Below are 18,573 nucleotides of genomic sequence, written 5' to 3'. Positions count from 1 at the left end.
CCAGCAGGGGACAATGGAGGGGTGAGAAGTCGCCAGATTCTGGGTACTTGTTGAAGGTGGAGCAGACAGGATTTCCTGATAGTTTGGATGTAGGCTATAAGAGGAACAGCAGAATCAAGATGGCTCCAAGGATGTGCCTGAGCAAGTGGAAGGATGGAGGGGCCATTAACTAGATGGGGGGTGGGGGGAGCCAGGCAAGCTGGAGAAGATGGGGAGCCTGTGATGCCCTCTAGACACCCAAGTAGAGCTGTCTACTCATCATCTGGATATAGATACCTGGAGGCCATGGCAGAGGTCAGTGCAGGAAAAATAAATTTGGGAAGTGACAGCAAAGGGATGGCATTGGAAGTGATTGAACAGGATGAACTCAACCACAGAATGAGGATAAAATGACACAGGGAGAGAGAAGGAATCATCCCCAGCCCCGTCACTGGGCTCCCATTCCCACCAGCCTCCCCGACTATGTGCTGCGGGAAGGGGGTGACAAAGAGAAACAGTGATTCAGCTCCTTCTGGAATGCTTGCTACAGACAAAGCAGTTAGGCATCCATCACCTGCCTGCCCCACCCCCAGCTCCACTCCGTCACCCAGCTAAGAAACTGAGGCTCAGCGAGGGACACGGCTGACTCAAGGTGATCTGACGTCCAACTCAGCTGGCAGAGATGCTCGAACCAGGCCCCAGGCTGCAGACACGACCCACTGCTGCCAAACACAGCTTTGCATGAGCAGAAATAAAGAGAATCACCCCACCTTCCGTGGCTGCCAGCACAGAGGATGTGACAAAGACCTGGCACAGGGGGAAGGGGCTGAGAACACGTCTTGGCCTGAGGCATCGTGGTGACTGGCAGACGGCAGTGCTGGCACCAAGCTGGGGAGCCAGTTGGGGCAGCCAGCACCTAACGCAGGACTGGGTCTCCAGAATCTCACCAGTACCAGGGGTGTCTCTCTTCCTGGACTTGCAGGCCAGCCCTGCGCCCAGGGCTGCACCTGTCTTCCCCAGGGACAGGCATCCTGCTCCTACCTCAGTTGTAACACCTCCATGCCTTGACTTCCTCATCTGTAAAATGGCCAGCAACCACAGAAACACTTAGGTCATCATTTTGTCATAGCAGCTAATATGTGTTAAGCTCTTACTATGTGACAGACACTGAACTAGCCCAGGAGGTCTCAACCAGGTAACTGTTGTAGGGCTGTCCCGGGCACGGCAAGAAATTTAGCAACATCCCTGGTTTCTATCCACTAGATGCCAGTAGCATCCTAGCTCCCTAGCTGTAACAATCAAAAATGTCTGCAGACATGGCCAAGGTTCCTCGAGGAGTGGGGACAAAAAGCACCCTCGTTAGAGAACCACTGCGCTAGGTCACATCTCCACCCACCAGGATGTCAGCTCCATGAGGGCAAAGATCTTTGTCCATCTGTCAAACTGGGGGCCCACATTTAAGGTAAGGGGCCTGGTTTCAGAATCTTGCTCAACCTCCTGGCTATCCTCATGCTCAAAGGAGTATGAGAGGGTTTATAGGACCCAATACTATATACAGGCCTGCGACACAGTGGGTGGGAAGCTAGGAACAGTCTTTTTGTTGATTATTAGTTTATCTTAATTTGAAAAGTAATGCGTTAATTATAACGAGTGAAGCCATGCCAAAAAAATACAAAGATAAATAATTTCTCTACACCCCTCCCCCTCAGCCCGAGACATCAATGTTGAGAGGCTGGGGTGCATCCTACAGTGACTTTCTCAACACTCATAAATACCCACCAAGAGAGGCTTTTTGTTGCTGTTATTTTGTTCCTCCAAAATGGGGTTCACCCTCTACATTTGATTTGCAACTTAACCTTTCCTGCACATACAGCCCTTCATGTCAAGAGATGAGGTCACTAAACAGCTGCTGGATATCCCAACACGTGGATGCACAACCATCTTAGTCAGACTTTTCTCTGTTAATGAACTGAATGAAACCCGTGTGGTTTCTTCCTTTCTTTCTCTTTTTGGCCATGATAAACAAAGCTGGCATAAATATCTTTGTCACTGACATATTTACATACTTTTTTCCATGGTTCTATAGGACAGATTCCCAAAGGAACTGAATCAAAGGATATTGTGGGGTTTTTATGCTTAAAGACATTGCCAGACTATTTTTCCCAAAAGACAGCAGTCATTAACACTCCCACCAGCATCAATAGGGAATTGCCTGTTTCCCAGCAGCCACACCAGCACTGGGTATTATCACTTTGCGTGTCTGTGTGTGTGTGTGTGTGTGTGTGTGTGTGTGTGAGAGAGAGAGAGAGAGAGAGAGAGAGAGAGAGAGAGAGAACGCGCGCGCGTGTAATGCTATGGAAGGTGATGTTGACTGATGTATCTACTCAACAGAAATGTGGCTCCACACAGTTCTCATTCCACAGAATACTGCCAATTCAAGAGCATTCAGAACCCATATGATGAGAGAGGGTGGGGGCGGGGGGAACAGGCCTTCCATCTATAGGGCCCTGAGAGCCCTTCCTTCCAAGCCCCTCCCCACCCTCACAAGCTGACTCCTGAGCCTGCACCATCTTCATTTCTGAAATGGATTTCACACCCAGGGATAACAAAGATACCTTTGTCACTAGGAAAGAGGGAGCGACTGTTGCCAGAAATTCTGGGTTCTGTTCATTCAAATCTCCATGTGTGGGGAGGAGGAGGGGAGAGTGGGAGGAGAACAGGATGCTTCTCACTCTGGGGCTGACCTCAGGGGTAGACGCCTTGGGCAGACCTGGAGCAGCCCCAAACTCCCCGTCGTTCACTCACTGGTTCATTCCACAAATATTTGCTGAGTGCTTACAACCAGCCAGGCACTCTGGGAAGCATTTTACATGTATCACCTCATAGGATTGATCCCCACAGCCTGATAAGAGAGGTGTAACATCCTTAACCCCATTTTAGAGATGAGAAAACTGAGGCTCAAGGCGATCAAGGCAGGACCCAAATGCCACACAGCTAGTAAATAATACAGGAGCACTAAAGAGGAGCAATTAACTTCTAACCACATGCAGAACACCCCAGATCCCAAATGCCATGTTGTTCCACCTGGGCCACCATGGTAGACTCTCCTCCTTCTGTCTCCACCCTGCCCCCCTACAGTTCATTCTCCACTGGCAGCCAGAGGGAGCCTGCACAAACTAAGTCAGATTGTCCATCCTCTGCTCAAAAGCTCCAAGGGCTCCCATCGATGGCTCACAAGGCCCTGTACAATCTGCCAACCAGCCTCCCCACTCCAACTGTTACCTCCCTGACTTCACCTGTGACTCACTCCACCTGGCTTCCATGCTATCCCTGAGATATGTGCCTCCCTCAGGGTCTCTGCACTTGCTGTTCCCTGTGCCTGGAATGCTCTTCCCACAGATACAGGGGTGAAGTCATTTTCCTGAGGTGACACACAAAGAACAGAGTCTAGATTCAAACCCAGGCCTAAAAGAAAAAGCACACAACAGAGTCTCCAATAAGAGAGAAGGATGGTGTGTGACCCTGGGCAGGTTCCTGGGAAGCCACATTGCTTGGACATGTCCACTGAGCACAACACGTCACACATCTGGACACTTTTGTTGTTATTGGCTCCATGGAAAGAGCTGGACTAGTCAGGGATTGCCTCCTGAGGAGGCAGGATAGGAGCAAAGCTCTGAAGGTAGGAATTGGAAAAGCCACGAGGCACTACAAGCAGGTCAGGTGACAAGAGGGTTCCCCTGGGATCCAAGACTTGGGAGAAGGCAAAGGTTTCCAATCTGGGATGCAGGCACCAACACAGAGGAGAAGAGAGGCTGCCACATGGCACTCCTGCCCTTCTTTCATCCCAGCACCCTGGGTCTTCCTTCTGGGCACCACCACTCCCCTAGTGCCACACGATTCAGGTGTGCCCCCCACCCAAACCTGTCAAATCAGAATCCCAGTGACTAGTTCAGGGATGGGAGCATGATGGAAGGCAGCCAATGAGAGCCCACCCCGGGACAACAGACAGACCCTTCCCTAACAAGCCGAGCTAAAGGAGTCTGGGCTGGGTTTCCTGTCACTTGCAACCGAAGACTCCTGACATCCAGGCCTTGCTAATCTCATCAGCAACAGAAATGCTATTGTTGTTGTTGTTATCGTTTCAAAACCTCCTAGATTTGGGAGAAAGAAGGCAGGGGCGTGGTCACTGCTGGGTTGCACAAGCACAGGAAGAAGCCAGCCCTGACTAGGATGGTATCAGGGCTCTGCAGTCCACGAGGAGGCCCCAGAGGGCAGCCCCAGCCACTCACACCCTTGTAGGAACCCACGGGTTCCTCTCTGGGGTCTGCACTCCAGGGTCTTCCAAAGGAGTGTTAAGTACAGAACAAGATTCAGTGAGTAAGACAGACGAATGTGGGAACCTCCAGTTCAATAGCTGATGTTGAAAAAAAGGAGAGTGATTGGCCACAGGCCAGAGGAAGTGGAAGTTGGGGTAACAGAATCACCCTCTGTAAGGGAGAACCACCTTCTCTCCTTCTACCATCTCAGGGCACAGAAGGACCACCACAAACTGGAACATGCATCTCAACATCAAATGCCTACAGGGGCCGGGCAGGAAAGGGGTGAGGGGTGGCGGGATGGACGTTCTTCATAATGGCAATGAAAGTTGTATCCCTTTAACAGAAAAGCACTTTTTTGCTTATTAAATACATTTTTTTAAAACACATTTTTGCTTATTAAAAAAGTCACATCTTTTTTCCAAAGACCTACCTGCCACCTCCTACTTTTTAAAAGAACATGTGACCCTCTTGGTCTGGCTTGGAGTTTTCCATTTAATAGAAACAAGGGCTAGAAGAAATATTCCATTGTCCTCTTAACTCTACTATTAAAAAAACACACACCAAAAAAAAAATAAATAAAATATATAAAAATAAAAAACACACAAAAACGGTAGGACAATCCCAATGAAAAATGGCAACCAACCTTTGATTTCAACGTCAGGGATATTAGGGAACAGTGGGGTCTGTGGCAAACTGAAAACTGCAAGCCCTGCCTAAAGAAGGCAACTGCTAAGTCAGCTCCAACTACGTGTTCACCTGTAGGAATGCAAGCTTGAGGTGGATAAATCTTCTGATTATTGCAGAAGCCAGAACTATAGATTTTCGTATGAAATTTCCTGATTTTTCAAAGTTGGCAATGAATAAAAAAAATGTAACACTGTACGGGCCTGACAAAACCTACTTATAGGCCTGAGCTGGCCTGAGGACCCCGTTTGGACCAGTGGTACCATGGACCTGTGGATCATGAATGACAGCAAGAGGCTCTGCTCTGATCACATCCTTGTCTTTAGCAGCTAGCAGAGGACCTGGACCTACAGCAAGGACACACACACACACACACACACACACACACACACCACTTTGGGTCACTGACGTCAGAGAATCTGATAGGGAAGTTTCCCGAAGACACAGAAATCCTGTGGGCGTACAGGATTCCTCCAACTCATCCAGACACGACTTAAGCCTCCCTCTGACCTCCAAGGTATCTTGACTGTTGGACAAAAGCAGAACCTCCTGGGACAGAAGTCAGGAAATGTGCGTTCAAGTTCCATCTCAGGCACAGACTCACTCGGTAAGCCTGGGCCACGTCACCAAACAGTTCAGAGCCTGTTTCGCCTTCCAGATGAATGGCTGAGATGATGTCTTGGTCTTTGGCAGCCCGGACAACCTGATTCCAGGACTCCAGTTGCCAGTGGTTTATTTGGGTTAGTAAAGAAAAAAAGGCCCTGAACCAAGGCTTCTTCAGCCATAGTTAAGAAATCGATGAGACAACTGGCAGCTTGAATGAAGAGACACGTGGTCTGTAACTGAAAAACTGAAAACTATATAAATGCCCAATATAAGAGGAATGGGGAAAATAATAACAATTATGATAATGAGGATGATAGCTAATGTATCGGGAGCACCTACTATGTGCCAGGCCGTGTTCTGAGAATTTTATAGACCTGAATTCGTCTAGTTCCCCCTTCAATCTAACAGGTACGCACTACTTTCGGAAATAAGGAAACTGAGGCACAAACAAAGCAGCTTGCCCACGATCACACAGCCAGTATGGAGCCAGGATCAACCTGGACCGCGGGATGAGCCCCCATGTTTCATCATGAAGCCACTGCAGGTTTGGTGGAGAAGAGTGCTGGCTGTGACATGAGGAAGCACTCAGAAGGAAGAGACGCAAGAAATAACATTGTGTGTGCAGTGTGATCACACCTCGGCTAAGACAACATGCACAGGACGAGAAGAAATGCACCAAAAGCTGAAAGGGCTGTTTGGAAGGGTGAGATCTTTTTACTCACCTTTATTTTCCAAATTGCCCATATTATGAGCAGTGACAGCAAATGTGGCCAGGACATGGCAGGTGTCCCTCGGAGCCAGCACCATACCCAGCACTTACTGCTTCACTCCACCTAAATAAGCAGCCCCGCCCGGGGCCCCAGATGGCAACCTGCCCTGAGTCTGCTGTATCCCTGGCACCTACAACAGAACCAGGCGCATAGTAGGTGTTCCCTAAAATGTGTGGAGGAGAAGAACGAGCCGGCAGGGTGGGAACAACAATTTCCCCATTTTATAGCTAAGGAGGCCCAAGAGTCATTGCCCAAGGTCACGGGCCGGTACGTGGCGGCCCAGGACAAGCGTCGACAGAGCCTCATCTTAGCGGAGTTTCCACCACCAGCACAATCACCAAAGTGACAGATCGACTAAATATAATGTGCGATCCAGGACTGGACTCTGGATTGGGGATGGGAATGGGGAGGGGGCAATCGCTATAGAGGACATTTGGGGGAAAATAGATGAAATCGGAATATAGATTGTGGAGTATAGAATTTAGTATCCAGGTTAGATTTCCTGATTTTGTTCATTGCACCGTGTTTACCTAAGAGAATATGCGTGTTCTTAGGAGATACATACCGAGTTATGTAGGGGCATCATGTCTATAATTACTCTCAATAGGTCAAAGTAGTGAGAATAATTGTACGTGCATGTGTGCGTGTGCAGGGGAGACGGGGGAGGAGACGTGGAGGGGACGATAAAGCTAATGGAGCCAATGGCTAACACCTGGTAAATCTGGGTGTAGGGTATACAGGAGTCCTCTGTATTCGTGAAATGTCAACATAAAAATTTACCAAAAAGTTAACTTTGAAACAATATATCAAATTGCCCATAAATACAGCACACTGGGGTTTTGTGTCTAGACCCCTGCAGGTATGGAGAGTGTACAGTCAGGGACACACACAAAACATAGTCCCCTACTTGGTTCCACAGACAGAGTGCCTGTAGTTGAACAGACGTAAGGAAACGTGCTTTGACACACACTCGCCCGCTGTATTTATGACCTTTGTGATGAAGGGAAAATACATCTTAAAAACCACCCAATCAACGGCCTGGCTGGCCAACAGCTGGCGGCTGGGACCACACAGCGCTCCCTCTGCCCTCCCCGTGTGGTAAGGGCAGGCGGCCAAGGACGCCTGTCTGTAGCCACTCCCCCCAGAAGTCCACGCCCCCCAAAGTCAAGGCCACTCATTAAGGAAGTGACAGGACCCAGGAGGGTCTCTGTCACAGCATGTGCCCCATTCAATCCCTTTCACTCACTCACTCCTTTGACTGATACTAAACAGCGAACCCAGCAGACCAGGGTCCTGACCTCAAGTGACTTATATTCGAATGGAGGAGGCGGCCACTAGACAAGTAAACAGGATAATTTCAGAGAGTGACAAGTACAAAGAAGAACAGGTGTGGTGACTTAGAGAAAGGGACTGGAGGCTCTATGACAAAGTGACACTCAAAGATAGGAAGGGGCACCTGATCCCAAGCACAGTCAAGGTGTTGCAGGCAAGAGAAACAGCAAATGAAAAGACTCAGAGGCTGGAACCAGCCTAGTACGGTTCAAAAACAGAAAGAAAGCTGGTGGGGCCAGGCAATAGTGAGTGCGGGGAAATAGGAGGTTGGTGGGGAGAGCAGATGAAACCGAGGTCCAGAGACAGGAAGCTCCTTGCCCAGGGTCACAAAGCCACTGAGGGGCAGAGACACAGTTCAGATGCAGACAGTCTGGGCCAGACGCTGGGTGCTTGAGCAGGACAGCGCAGAAAATTCTCCTGTGCAGAACCCCCTCAGCCCACACCACTCCCATGCCTTTGGTTAAGTTAGAGAACATCAAACTATAATATCTCCGTCCTCAATCCCCAAAGGTCTGCACAAAGATACCTAGCAGTTATATGCATCAAGATAATCGCTTTACATAAGAAACCATAAACATGTGTGTAGAAGAATTTTTTTCATTCAACAAATATTTAATGAGCACCTACTATGTGCCAGGCATTGTTCTTGGTGCCAGAGAGACAAAGTGAATAAAAAAGAACACAGGGATAGGAGATAGGAAGAGGTGAGGTGGGGGTAGGGTGCAATTTTGAATGGTGGGGGGAGGAGGTCAGAAAAGACCTCTCAAGGACAAGACCTTTTGAACAAAGGCCTGAAGCAGTGAGCAATAGGAAGACTGGGAGAAGAGCATTCCAGACAGAGCAAGTGAGAAGACCCCTAGGCAGGAGCATGCCTGACGCATCTGCAAAAGGGCAAATGTGGCTGGAAAGGGGATGAGGGAAGGAGCATGAGCAAGAGGAGATTCTGGAGTTAGACCGTGGTGATGATGGTACAACTTTGTGAAGATATTCAAACCACCGAATCGTACACTTTGAGAAAGTGCGGTTTATGGTGTGTAAAACATATCTCAATTAAAAACAACTGTATGAGAAAAAAAGAAGAAGAGTGAAGCACCAGAGGCAGATCTTGCAGAATCTTCCAGGCCATTCTAAGGGCTTTGCTTTTCTGCTGAGGGAGTGGGAGAGGCCGGAGGACTTGGAGCAGGGCAGGGTGTGAGCTGACATAAGTGCTAACTGGACCCCTCTGGCTGTGTATGGAGAACAGAATGTGGGAGGCAAGGGTGAGAGCAGAGGGAGGAGGCAACTGCAATAGCCCTGGCCATTTCCCCACCGTGTGTCCTTGGGCAAGTCACTTGACCTTCTCTGCAGCTCGGTTTTCCTCACCTTTGAAATGGGTCTGAAAAAGACATCTGTCAGAGGGCAGAGGTGAGAGCTAATGTCATGTAAGCTGTTGTTAGGATGGCTACAATGCGAGGAGGGTGGAGTTGGAGGTGCCATCAAACAGTTTTTAATCATGCAAATTAGTTTCCTGAACAGAAAACAAAGGGTGTCTCCCTCCCTCACAGGAAGCAGGGACCCATCTCACATCAACAGCCTTTCCCACCAGTGGCCACCGCACAGCCTGTCCATGTCCAGGCCACAAAGAGGGGCCAACACATCTCCAGAGGTGCTGGACTCAGACACAGTAACCATGGGGAGGCTGAGACCCAGACAGGGGACAGAGACGACCCTGGGTCCCACAGCAACCTGGGAGCAGACGTGGAATTTGCTCAGGGGAGGGGAAGGTGTGGTCCTCCCTCCTGGATGGGTGTCCAGGCTGGATGCAGGAGGTGGCCGCTGGGACCTTGGGAAGGCCACTGGCAGTTCTGATTTTCAGAGCATCAACGAGACCATGCCACACCCCTGCTCAAAACCATCCAGGGGCTCTTCATCCCACTAAGAATGGAACCCAAACTGCTCACCGTGCTTAAGAGGCTCATGCCGCCTGCCCCTGCGACCCACGCCAAGCTCATCTCACTCACTCTCCCCTCCAACCACTCTAGCCTCTTGCTGTTCCTCACACAAGCCAAGCATGGTCCTGCCTCAGGGCCTTGGCCCATTCTGTCCCCCTACTTGAACACACTTCTCTTGACTCTTTCCACAGCTGGTTCCTCCTCTGCCACAGGACTCAAATCAGATGCTTCCTCCTCAGAGAGGCCTTCCGTGACCGCTCCATCTCAATAGATGCCACCATCCCTATCACCAACATATCCCCATTTCATTACCTTCTTGGTGCACTTATTCCCCAAATGTGTGGACTTGAGCAAGTTACTCAACCTCTCTGGGCCTTAGTTTCCCCATCTGCAAAATAGGTCCAATGGTGTTATCTATCCTACCCCAGAGGCTTGTTGCAAGGGCTCAAAGAGATAATCCGTACAAAGCACTTAGCACAACACCTGACACAAAGTAGGGTCTCCGTGGATTATGTTCTTACTATTTTTACACCTCTTGTCACTTTCTCAAGTGATCTCTTTGTTCTACCTGACGATTCTACAAGGGCAGGGACTTTGTCTATCGTGTCCGGGGCACATGCCAGCACCTAGCCCAGCGTCTGGCACATAGTACGCGCTTAATGTCCAGTTAGTGAATGAATAAATGAACCAGTGAACGAATGCGTTGACTGCCCACACCCTGCTCTGACCCTGGCCTTGCTCCGCCCGAGAGCAGCTCCTTACAGATGATACCACCCTCCCCTGCAAGGGGGAAAGTACAAAACCCCAGATCCTGGTGGCCAATGCCACCTGCCTCTACCAGCCTTCATGGCCCTGGTCCTGCCAGCCTGAAATAGCCTCGCCTCCCCTGGCCCAGAATCAAGGGATCATCTGTCAGTTCCACCCTGGGGAAGGAAGCAGGAGGGTAAACACAGATTGAGTGTCTGACCACAAGACAAAAGAGGGGCAGGCAGATCCCCTTCTGATCCTCAAGGAGCTGAGAAAATAAAAATAAACTTAAAAATCCACACAGGGCTGGGAGGCGAGAGGGCTTCCCTTCCTGCCGGGAGCTTCCTCTCGGAGAACGGGAGAGGCCCCAGCAGGTACTGGGGCGAGACAGACCCCGTCTGAGTGCTCAGCTGGGCCAGGCACGCGCATGACTGCACTGGTTCCTCACAGCAACCCGCCGAGGGCTGCGATCATCTCTGTTCTGCGGATGGGGAAACCAGGGTTCAGAGAGGCAAAAGGACTTGCCCAGGTCACACAGGGGCGGAGCTGAGATTTGAACCCAGGGCGTCTGTCTAGAGTCCATGCTTTTAACCATGAACCCAAGATACACGGCTGGATGAAAATAATAAACTGTATCACGCTATGTATATGAAATAGTAATGTATTTATATATTATTTATATATATATTAATATATTTGTCCCAACTGGAGGAAGGGGGTGCTATGGGTAGCTAGTGGGTAGAGACTAAGGACGCTATTAAACACCCTACAATGCCCAGGACAGCCCCCCACAACTAAGAATGATCGCATCCCAGTATGACAACAGTGCTGAGGGTTAAAAGATGGAAGGATTCACCCCAAACCAGCTGCTAGGTCTGGAAATGCCCCTATGGAACCTCTTTAAGAGGGACCTTTGATCCAGGCAAAAAACACAAATCCCCAGGGAAGGAAGTGAGCCACCCAAGCCCTCGTCCCAGAACTTTCAGGATGGAACCCTGACCAGCTGCAGGGCCACCACCCTTGACTAGAGTTCATCTCCCTCTGGGGACTACAACTTCTGTGGGGGGTTCTTCTGGGGGGGGGGGTTTCACCTGCAAAAAACAAGGAGATTCAGATGCCCCACCCCTAGCTTGTTCTCAAGTTCTATGTCTCCTAAGCTCTGAGGCTGGAATCAGCTGACCTCACCCTGTGCCCAGGGAATGAGGCTAGGGGGACAGCACATGCCAGTTTGAGGGTCAGCCCCACCCTGATCACCCACCTCCTGCCAGGGTTCCAGCCAGACAGCCTGTGCCTGTTGGAAAAAAGGACAGAAATCACACAAGTCTGAGAGGTCAAGTTCTGTAGCCAGGCATGGCCTGCTTCAAAGACTTAACTCGTATAAATGCTTTAAGGGGTGGAGGGGGCAAGTGAAGCAAAGAGGATGTGGGTTCCTTGCTCTGAGGGAGTGGCCCCAAGCCAAATATGTCTTCTGCTCACTGGCTTGATAAAGGGGACACTCTCTAAGAAAGGGGTGCCCTGAAGCCTCCAAAAGCCAGGGACACCGACCTCATCAACCTCTTCTTCAAGTGACAGATAACCAGCTACAAGGGCAAACACCAGAATAATAGTGAATGTGTGTCCAGTATATTCGTTTGAAGAAACACTCATTCAAATGCGTGAGTTCTAGCATCTCCATTGGGTCATCCTTCCCAGGACAAGGAGCACGCGTGCCCTGTTGATGGCTGCATTTTCCTGGTCCAGAACACTGCCTGAAATACACAGCACGCGTTCCATAAATCCCGGCACGCTGAGAAAAGCAACTAATTTCTTTATGGTTTTAGCTTTTCACAGCTCTGTTTGCCATACGTGAAAGACAGGGCCCATCTAACTCCTGCTGACACAGGATTTTATCAGCAAAAGATTTTCACTCACTTCCTGATGATGCTCAACCCAGTACAAAATGGCCTGGTCCAGGCTTTTCCGTATCCTAAAGCTCAGGTAATTTGAAACCTTTGGCTTCACGGTTCTTGCCTACCTGGGCTGCCCAGAGGTCTCACAAAGGCCGTAATCTTGGTCATGAGCACAGCACCACGCTGGGGCAGTTCAGGGCAATGGGAAAGGATGTGGGCTATGCAGGCAGACTACTTGGGTTTGAATCCCAGGTTAGTCAGGCTGTGTGATCTTGGGAAACTGACCTGGCCTCTCTGTGCCTTTGTGTCCTTTTTAAAATGGGAAGCACAATAATTACTGGAACTTTTGAGTTGATACATAGAGAATGCTTTACACAGGACTTGCGAACATTTAGCACTATATAAGTGTTAGCAAATTATTATTACTATCACTGGTGCACGAACCTAACAGTCGTGCTGAAAATATAATTCTGTTGGCATTTTGTAAAAACGCATGTCCGTATGCATAATTTTCTACGAAAAGGCAATAACAAATAGGACTTCTTAGTACATTGTTTCCCTTTCTTATTTTCCTGCTTGCTTTTCTCCACAAGATACACATCTGTCTAGCCTTTTCTCCAAACTCCTATAATGTTATACACACAAAGTACATGTGTATACTATGGTTATTGTTTATTTTCCCAAAGCGGAACTGTGTTATACACATTTCTTAGTGGCCTACTTTTCGCAATACAACCTTGTGAAAGCCCCCAAGTCACTGGTAGGCCACTCTGCTTCAGTGACTGCAGAATGAAAACTGAGCCCCCACCCCCACCCCGCAGCACTGCTCCCTGGTGTCAGACTAGGAGCACAGAACATTGAAAAAAAAAAAAAAAAATAGTGACAACACAAAACCACAGTTTCTTGTTTTGGCAGCAGAGCTCCAATGAGAAGGAAAGCTTTGGTCTCCTACCCCCAAAAAAGCAGAACCACAGAAAGCATTCTGGGAGCTCTCTGCCCACACCCCCTGATCTTCACGGACCCTGGCCCAGCCCAGCGGGTGAGGCAGACCCTCTGGATGCCTGAGACTGATAGGTCTCTGGCCCCAGCCAAGGGGAGCCCTTGAGAAGGGTGCTGACCAACACCCACCAGGGAGTCTCTCTGCCCATCCGCCCAGGCTCCCCTTCTCTTTCCACCACTGCCCAGCTGGCACACCCATCACCAGGACTTATTGGCACCTGCCCCTGAGGGCTGCCCCCTTGTAGGCAGGAATCCCAAACCAATCCAAGCAAGAGGCAGGTGGGCCCAAGGCTCACTCAGCCTCCTCTTTAAGGGGCAAGACTTTGAGCCCAAAAACAATGATGTCATCTGCCCCCCACTGCTGCATATCCCAAAAAAAAGCCACCATAGCATTCCGAGCGCCTACTATGTGCCTGGCACAGTTCTGAGAGCTTTAGCTTCAGGCTCATTCAAGCTTTACAATACCCCTATGACCCAGGTGCTAGACTATGCCCACTGTACAGAGCTGGAAACTGAGCCACAGAGCAGGTTGGTGACCTGCCCCAGAGCCAGAGCCACCTAGAGTCGGTGTGGGGTAAAACCAGCATCTGAATACCAGCAGCCAGGCTCCATATTCCCACCCTCAACCCTCACGCCATGAACGGACACGGATTACAGAGGAGGAACCCAGCAGCCTGACATTTCCATCCTTCTACAGTTCTGGCCATTCTGCGGAAGAGAGAAAAGGAGTCACACAGGGGAAGTAACCAGAGGAAGCACAGGCAGAGGGTCAGAGTCACACAGGTCTGGGTTCGAATCCCAGTTCTACCACCTTAATAAATCATGTGCCAAGCTCTTTGTAAGCCAGAAGCAGTCTGCAAAGTGGCTAGGGACATAGTTCTAGGGAGGGCAGCCTGGGATCAAATCCTGGCAATGCTGTCGACGTGACCCAGGGAAGCTCACTTAAACTATATTTGCCCCAGTTTCCTCCTCTGTCAATGGGGATCGCAACAGCACTCCCTCCACAGGATACATGCAAAGTGCTTAAAACAGTAAGTGATGAATCAGTGTTGGCTCCTATATTGTCATTGCCATTGTTATTACCATTATCGACACTGCCCAAGAGCACACAGGGTGCACTCAACATAGAGCCAAGGTTCAGAGTCAGAAGCCAGGGCAATATTCCCCCAACCTCTGCAGTGCCCCCCAAGAGAGATCCAGCATCTCTGCAAGAGGGCTGTCCTTGCCTTTCCGTGCATGACTTAAATAAACACACACAAAACAACACACCAAAGTCATTACCCTTGGAGATGGGGGAGGAGGTGCGATCCAGTTATTGAAGGAAGTGTGGAAAGATGGGGAAATTCTGGAGAAAACACAGAGTCCCAGGCCCGGAACCCAATAAAACCACTGGTTCCTGTGGCCAGAGTTTAGACGGTCAAAAGGAAATTCACTTACTGTCCCTACCCTCCTTTCAGCACTGACTCAGATCTCACTTCCACCAGGAAGCCCTCCCTGACCACCCCTTCTGTCTGGGTGCTGGAATCCTATAACCCTAATCACCTGTATTATTTGTTTAATTATCATATAACACAATAATTAATGATCATAACTCATATGCCTTACAGCCTGCCAGACACTGTTCTAAATGCTTTATATATATTATGTTGGTGCAAAAGCAATTGCGGTTTAAGAGGTTAAAAATAATGACAAAAACTGCAATTACTTTTGCACCAACCAATTATTTATATAACTCACTTATCCTCTTAAAAACCCTCTAAGAGCTATTATCCTCCCCCATTTTACAGATGAGGAAAGTGAGGCTCAGAAAGGTTAAGCCACTTGCCTAAGGTCACAGAGCCCCAGGACACGACCCCAAGCAGTCTGCCTCCAGAGCCTTGCCTTGCACTGGAATTTTTATAAACCCCCATTTTGCCACCCTCCACGACACTGTCATCTCCTTGAGTGTAGAAACCTAGACCTGACTTTTCTACACCTCCCACAATGCTCAGTCTACACAAAGGCTTCGTTTCTACTGGCAAAGGAACCTTAAAAGCAGGGACACAGAGGCCAGGGCAGCCCTTCAAGCGAGGTCTGCCTCTGCCACATGGAATTAAAAGCAGGGAGGGTTTACTGAGCGTTCTTCCATTCTCCCGAGCCAGGAGCAGGGGGCAAAAATCCCTTAGCAAGTATAAAGGCTGGGAGGAGAGAGTGGGAAGACAGAAGAGAATCACAACCTGCAGGCTGCCAGCCTCGCTGCTGCGTGGAAAGCCTGGGTAATTAGCAGTTCCTGAAGCTCTGAGCCCTGGGTTTTCCAAACGAAAAGGCCTTGGGTTGTTTAGGGGCCCTTTCTAGTGGAGCAAAACAAGAGAGGCCTTCTGCAGCTCACAAACAAGGTATGGCTGGTCATGTTACACAATCAGTCCATTTCTGGCACCAGCTTGGGGACACCCAAAAGGACAACGCAAAAAGGATGCCTGGATTCCCCTCCCTTCGTTTTACAGGTGGGGAAACTGAGTCCAGGACAGGTGGCATGACTGATCCAAGATGTCAAAGTTGGAACCAGCTCATCTCAGAACTGAAAGGTCAATCAAAAAAAAAAATTAAGAACTCAGCAAATTTAAAGTGCCAAAGAGATAATGTGGAAGCAGAGAAATCTTTTTTTCATATTTCTTTAACAAGAATGATTGATTCCAATCAATTTTCATTATCCCAGCTTCCTCAGACTCTACACGTGGACAATTTAAAACCACAGTTAACCCAAGCGCAATTTATATCTGTTCTGAAACACACCACACCATCTAGGGTAAGGGCTTTCTGTCCCATTAACACAAAAATCGGTTTGTCTTTCCTCTCTCCCTTCCTGACTGAGGAGCAAGGAGTGGCTCAGATGGAGAAGTGAGGAGTTGCCTAGAACTTGACATTGTTCAGAGATGCCAGGGCTGGCTACATCTTTAATTCAGAAACAGCCAGCTTCAAACTGAGCAGATTCTTTTTTTTTTTTTTTCAACTGTGAGAGGGAGAGATGGGGGGGAAATGCTAACCCTGCCTTATTCTCACAGGCCTTTCTTTCTAGAAGGGTCCTTTAGCCAAATGGTTTTCAATGCCTCTGTACAACTTACCCGGCCCTCCAAAACACACACACACACACACACACACACACACACACACGCACACACAACACGTCTTTTCATAGAGAGAAGGTCTCTCTCCTCCCTGAGATGGAACTCGGACCTCACACAGCCTCAACTACACCCCCAAGCTACTGGGGACCCCAGAGGATGCCAGAGTCTCCCTCTTCCCCTCAGAGACTGGAAGCTGCAGAGCTTGGCTCTGAGGTCTCTAAGGAACCACCACCGCCCCCACCAGTCCTTCCTGAACTAGGATTAAAAGACTTCCTAGAGCAGAGAAGGGAGTAAATGAGGTCCCAGCAGGAGGCACAGAGATTAAAGCCCTGGAGTCTCCTAACTTCCAGCAAGGCTGCGGCCCATCCCACCCCCTCCACTCCCTAGCCACTTTTCTCACTTCCTAGGAGAGTAGGGAAGCGGTCCCTTCCTCCCTTTCACATAAAAAAAAAAAAAAGAAGAAGAAGAAGAAGAAGAGGAAGAAGAAGAAGAAAACAAAATGCAGCATAGGATAGGGGTTTAGAGCACCGGCTGGGCCTGCCCCGCTTCAAAACCCACTATCCTCAATTAACCAGCTGTGTAATTCTGGGCAAGTTACTCAACCTCTCTGGAACTAAACTCTCCCATCTAAAAAAATGGGAGAAACACTCGTCCCTACTTCGTGAGCCACTTGTAAAGGTTAAACCTTCTGTCACATGTAGGCGCCTGCCACATAGTAAGCGCTCAGTTGTTATTTTACAGAATATGTCGCTGTGGTTTTCCCACTTGGAGTTGGGTGGGGGCGGGGGTTGGACTACCGAGTCGTGAGCTCGAACCCCACTCTCTCCAAGCTCCCGCAAAAGCGTATGAGTGGGGACCACGGTCCTACTCTGGGGTTTTGTCCACCTCCGTTCCTCCTCCGGCTTTGAGTTTTGTCCTACTCTACTCGGCGCGGCGGGACGCTAGGCTCTAGAATTTCCAGGATCCGTTCTGGATGAGGAGTCGGTGGTGCACTAGGCGACCAAGAAAGCCCCGGGGAAAACAACTCAGGAGCGAAAGCTCCCGGCGCCTGGGTCCCAGAGCCCGCGGATGTAACTAATTTTAAAACTATTTGAAAGGCGGGGAGGGAGAAACAAAAAGACAAAAGGGCACCGTGCCGGGGGTTGAGGGGGGTGGGGACGGAATGCGGGAGACCCCGGGTTGAGGCGGGACTGCGGGCCCACCAGGGAGGCGACAACCCAGCTCTGGAGGAGCCCGGGTCTCCTCACTTCTCTACGTCCCCTGCGGAAGCCCCAGAAGCAACTCTTGCGACCCCCAGGGACCGCGGCCACAGGTTGTGGGGACCGCTCCGCGCAGAGGCCCCGGCGCTCCGCTGTCCCCGCGCTCTCTGGGACACACTTACCGACTGCAAGAAGCGCAAGGTGCCCACGTAGTCCCTCTCAGTGCCCAAGATCTCGTTGAGGACACAGAGGCGAAGGCGCAGCTGGCGCTCCGACTCCCGGGCTGCCGTGCACGGGCCGGAGCTGGGTGCAGCGGCGCCGGGGGCCCGGGGGTCCGGGTGGGCACCATCCCCAGCCCCGTCGCCGCTGGGATCGCTGCCGCCGGGTACCTCCATTCTAGCGAGGCCGCGCGGCGCCGGCTCCTTCCCCCGCACGGAGGTCGCGCCGAACGGTGACTCAAGCGTCCAAGCGCCCCATCCCGACGGGGCGCGCCGCCGGGCCGGACTCAGCGGCGGGCCCAGCGCATGGAGCAGCAAGCAGGCTGGTCGGAGGGACTGGGGGCGGAGGCAAAGCGCGGAGGCTGGCCCAGGGGCGGGAGGAGGCGGCCCTCGGGGCTCCCAGACGGCGGGCCCCAATGCTCGCGCCGCCCAGGGAGCGTCTGCCAAGTGCCACGCCGCGCTGAGCCGCAGAGACGCGCCGCGGCGTTCTGCAGCGACGTCGGAAGCTCGGCGCGACCGGAGCGGGGGCTCTCGGGGCGCTCGGGCGGGAGCCCTCCGGAAGGAACCCCGCGGAGCTCGGAGGCGAGCGCACCAATTCCACGCTGGGACGCGTGGCGCCCCCACCCTCTCCGCGGGCTACGCCACTCCCACCCGGTACACGCGACACTCAGCGCGCACAGGCACACGCACGCAGGTCCGGCCGCCACGGCAGCTGCTCCGACTGAGTAAACACCGGGTTGGGAAAGCTCGCAGCGGAGGCGCTCAGGAGCAAGCCCTCCCCGACCCGCGCCAGCCC

At 50.8% G+C, this 18,573-nt stretch overlaps 1 protein-coding gene across 1 annotated transcript in view; it reads right to left on the bottom strand.

The window, feature by feature from the left end:
- The window catches only part of PREX1 (phosphatidylinositol-3,4,5-trisphosphate dependent Rac exchange factor 1), a 178,027-nt gene extending 159,675 nt beyond the window's left edge, over window positions 1-18,352 (bottom strand). Inside the window, 1 exon segment of the mRNA XM_074318350.1 lies at window positions 17,742-18,352. Coding sequence (XP_074174451.1) covers window positions 17,742-17,954 — 213 coding nt within the window. The 5' untranslated portion in view covers window positions 17,955-18,352.
- Window positions 18,353-18,573: the final 221 nt, after the last annotated feature.

This window comes from Rhinolophus sinicus, linkage group LG13 (genome assembly GCF_036562045.2).
Source record: "Rhinolophus sinicus isolate RSC01 linkage group LG13, ASM3656204v1, whole genome shotgun sequence".
Classification (NCBI taxonomy): Eukaryota; Metazoa; Chordata; class Mammalia; order Chiroptera; family Rhinolophidae; genus Rhinolophus; species Rhinolophus sinicus.
Note: the sequence above shows the minus strand (reverse complement) of the source record. Positions and strands in the feature narration are given on the sequence as shown.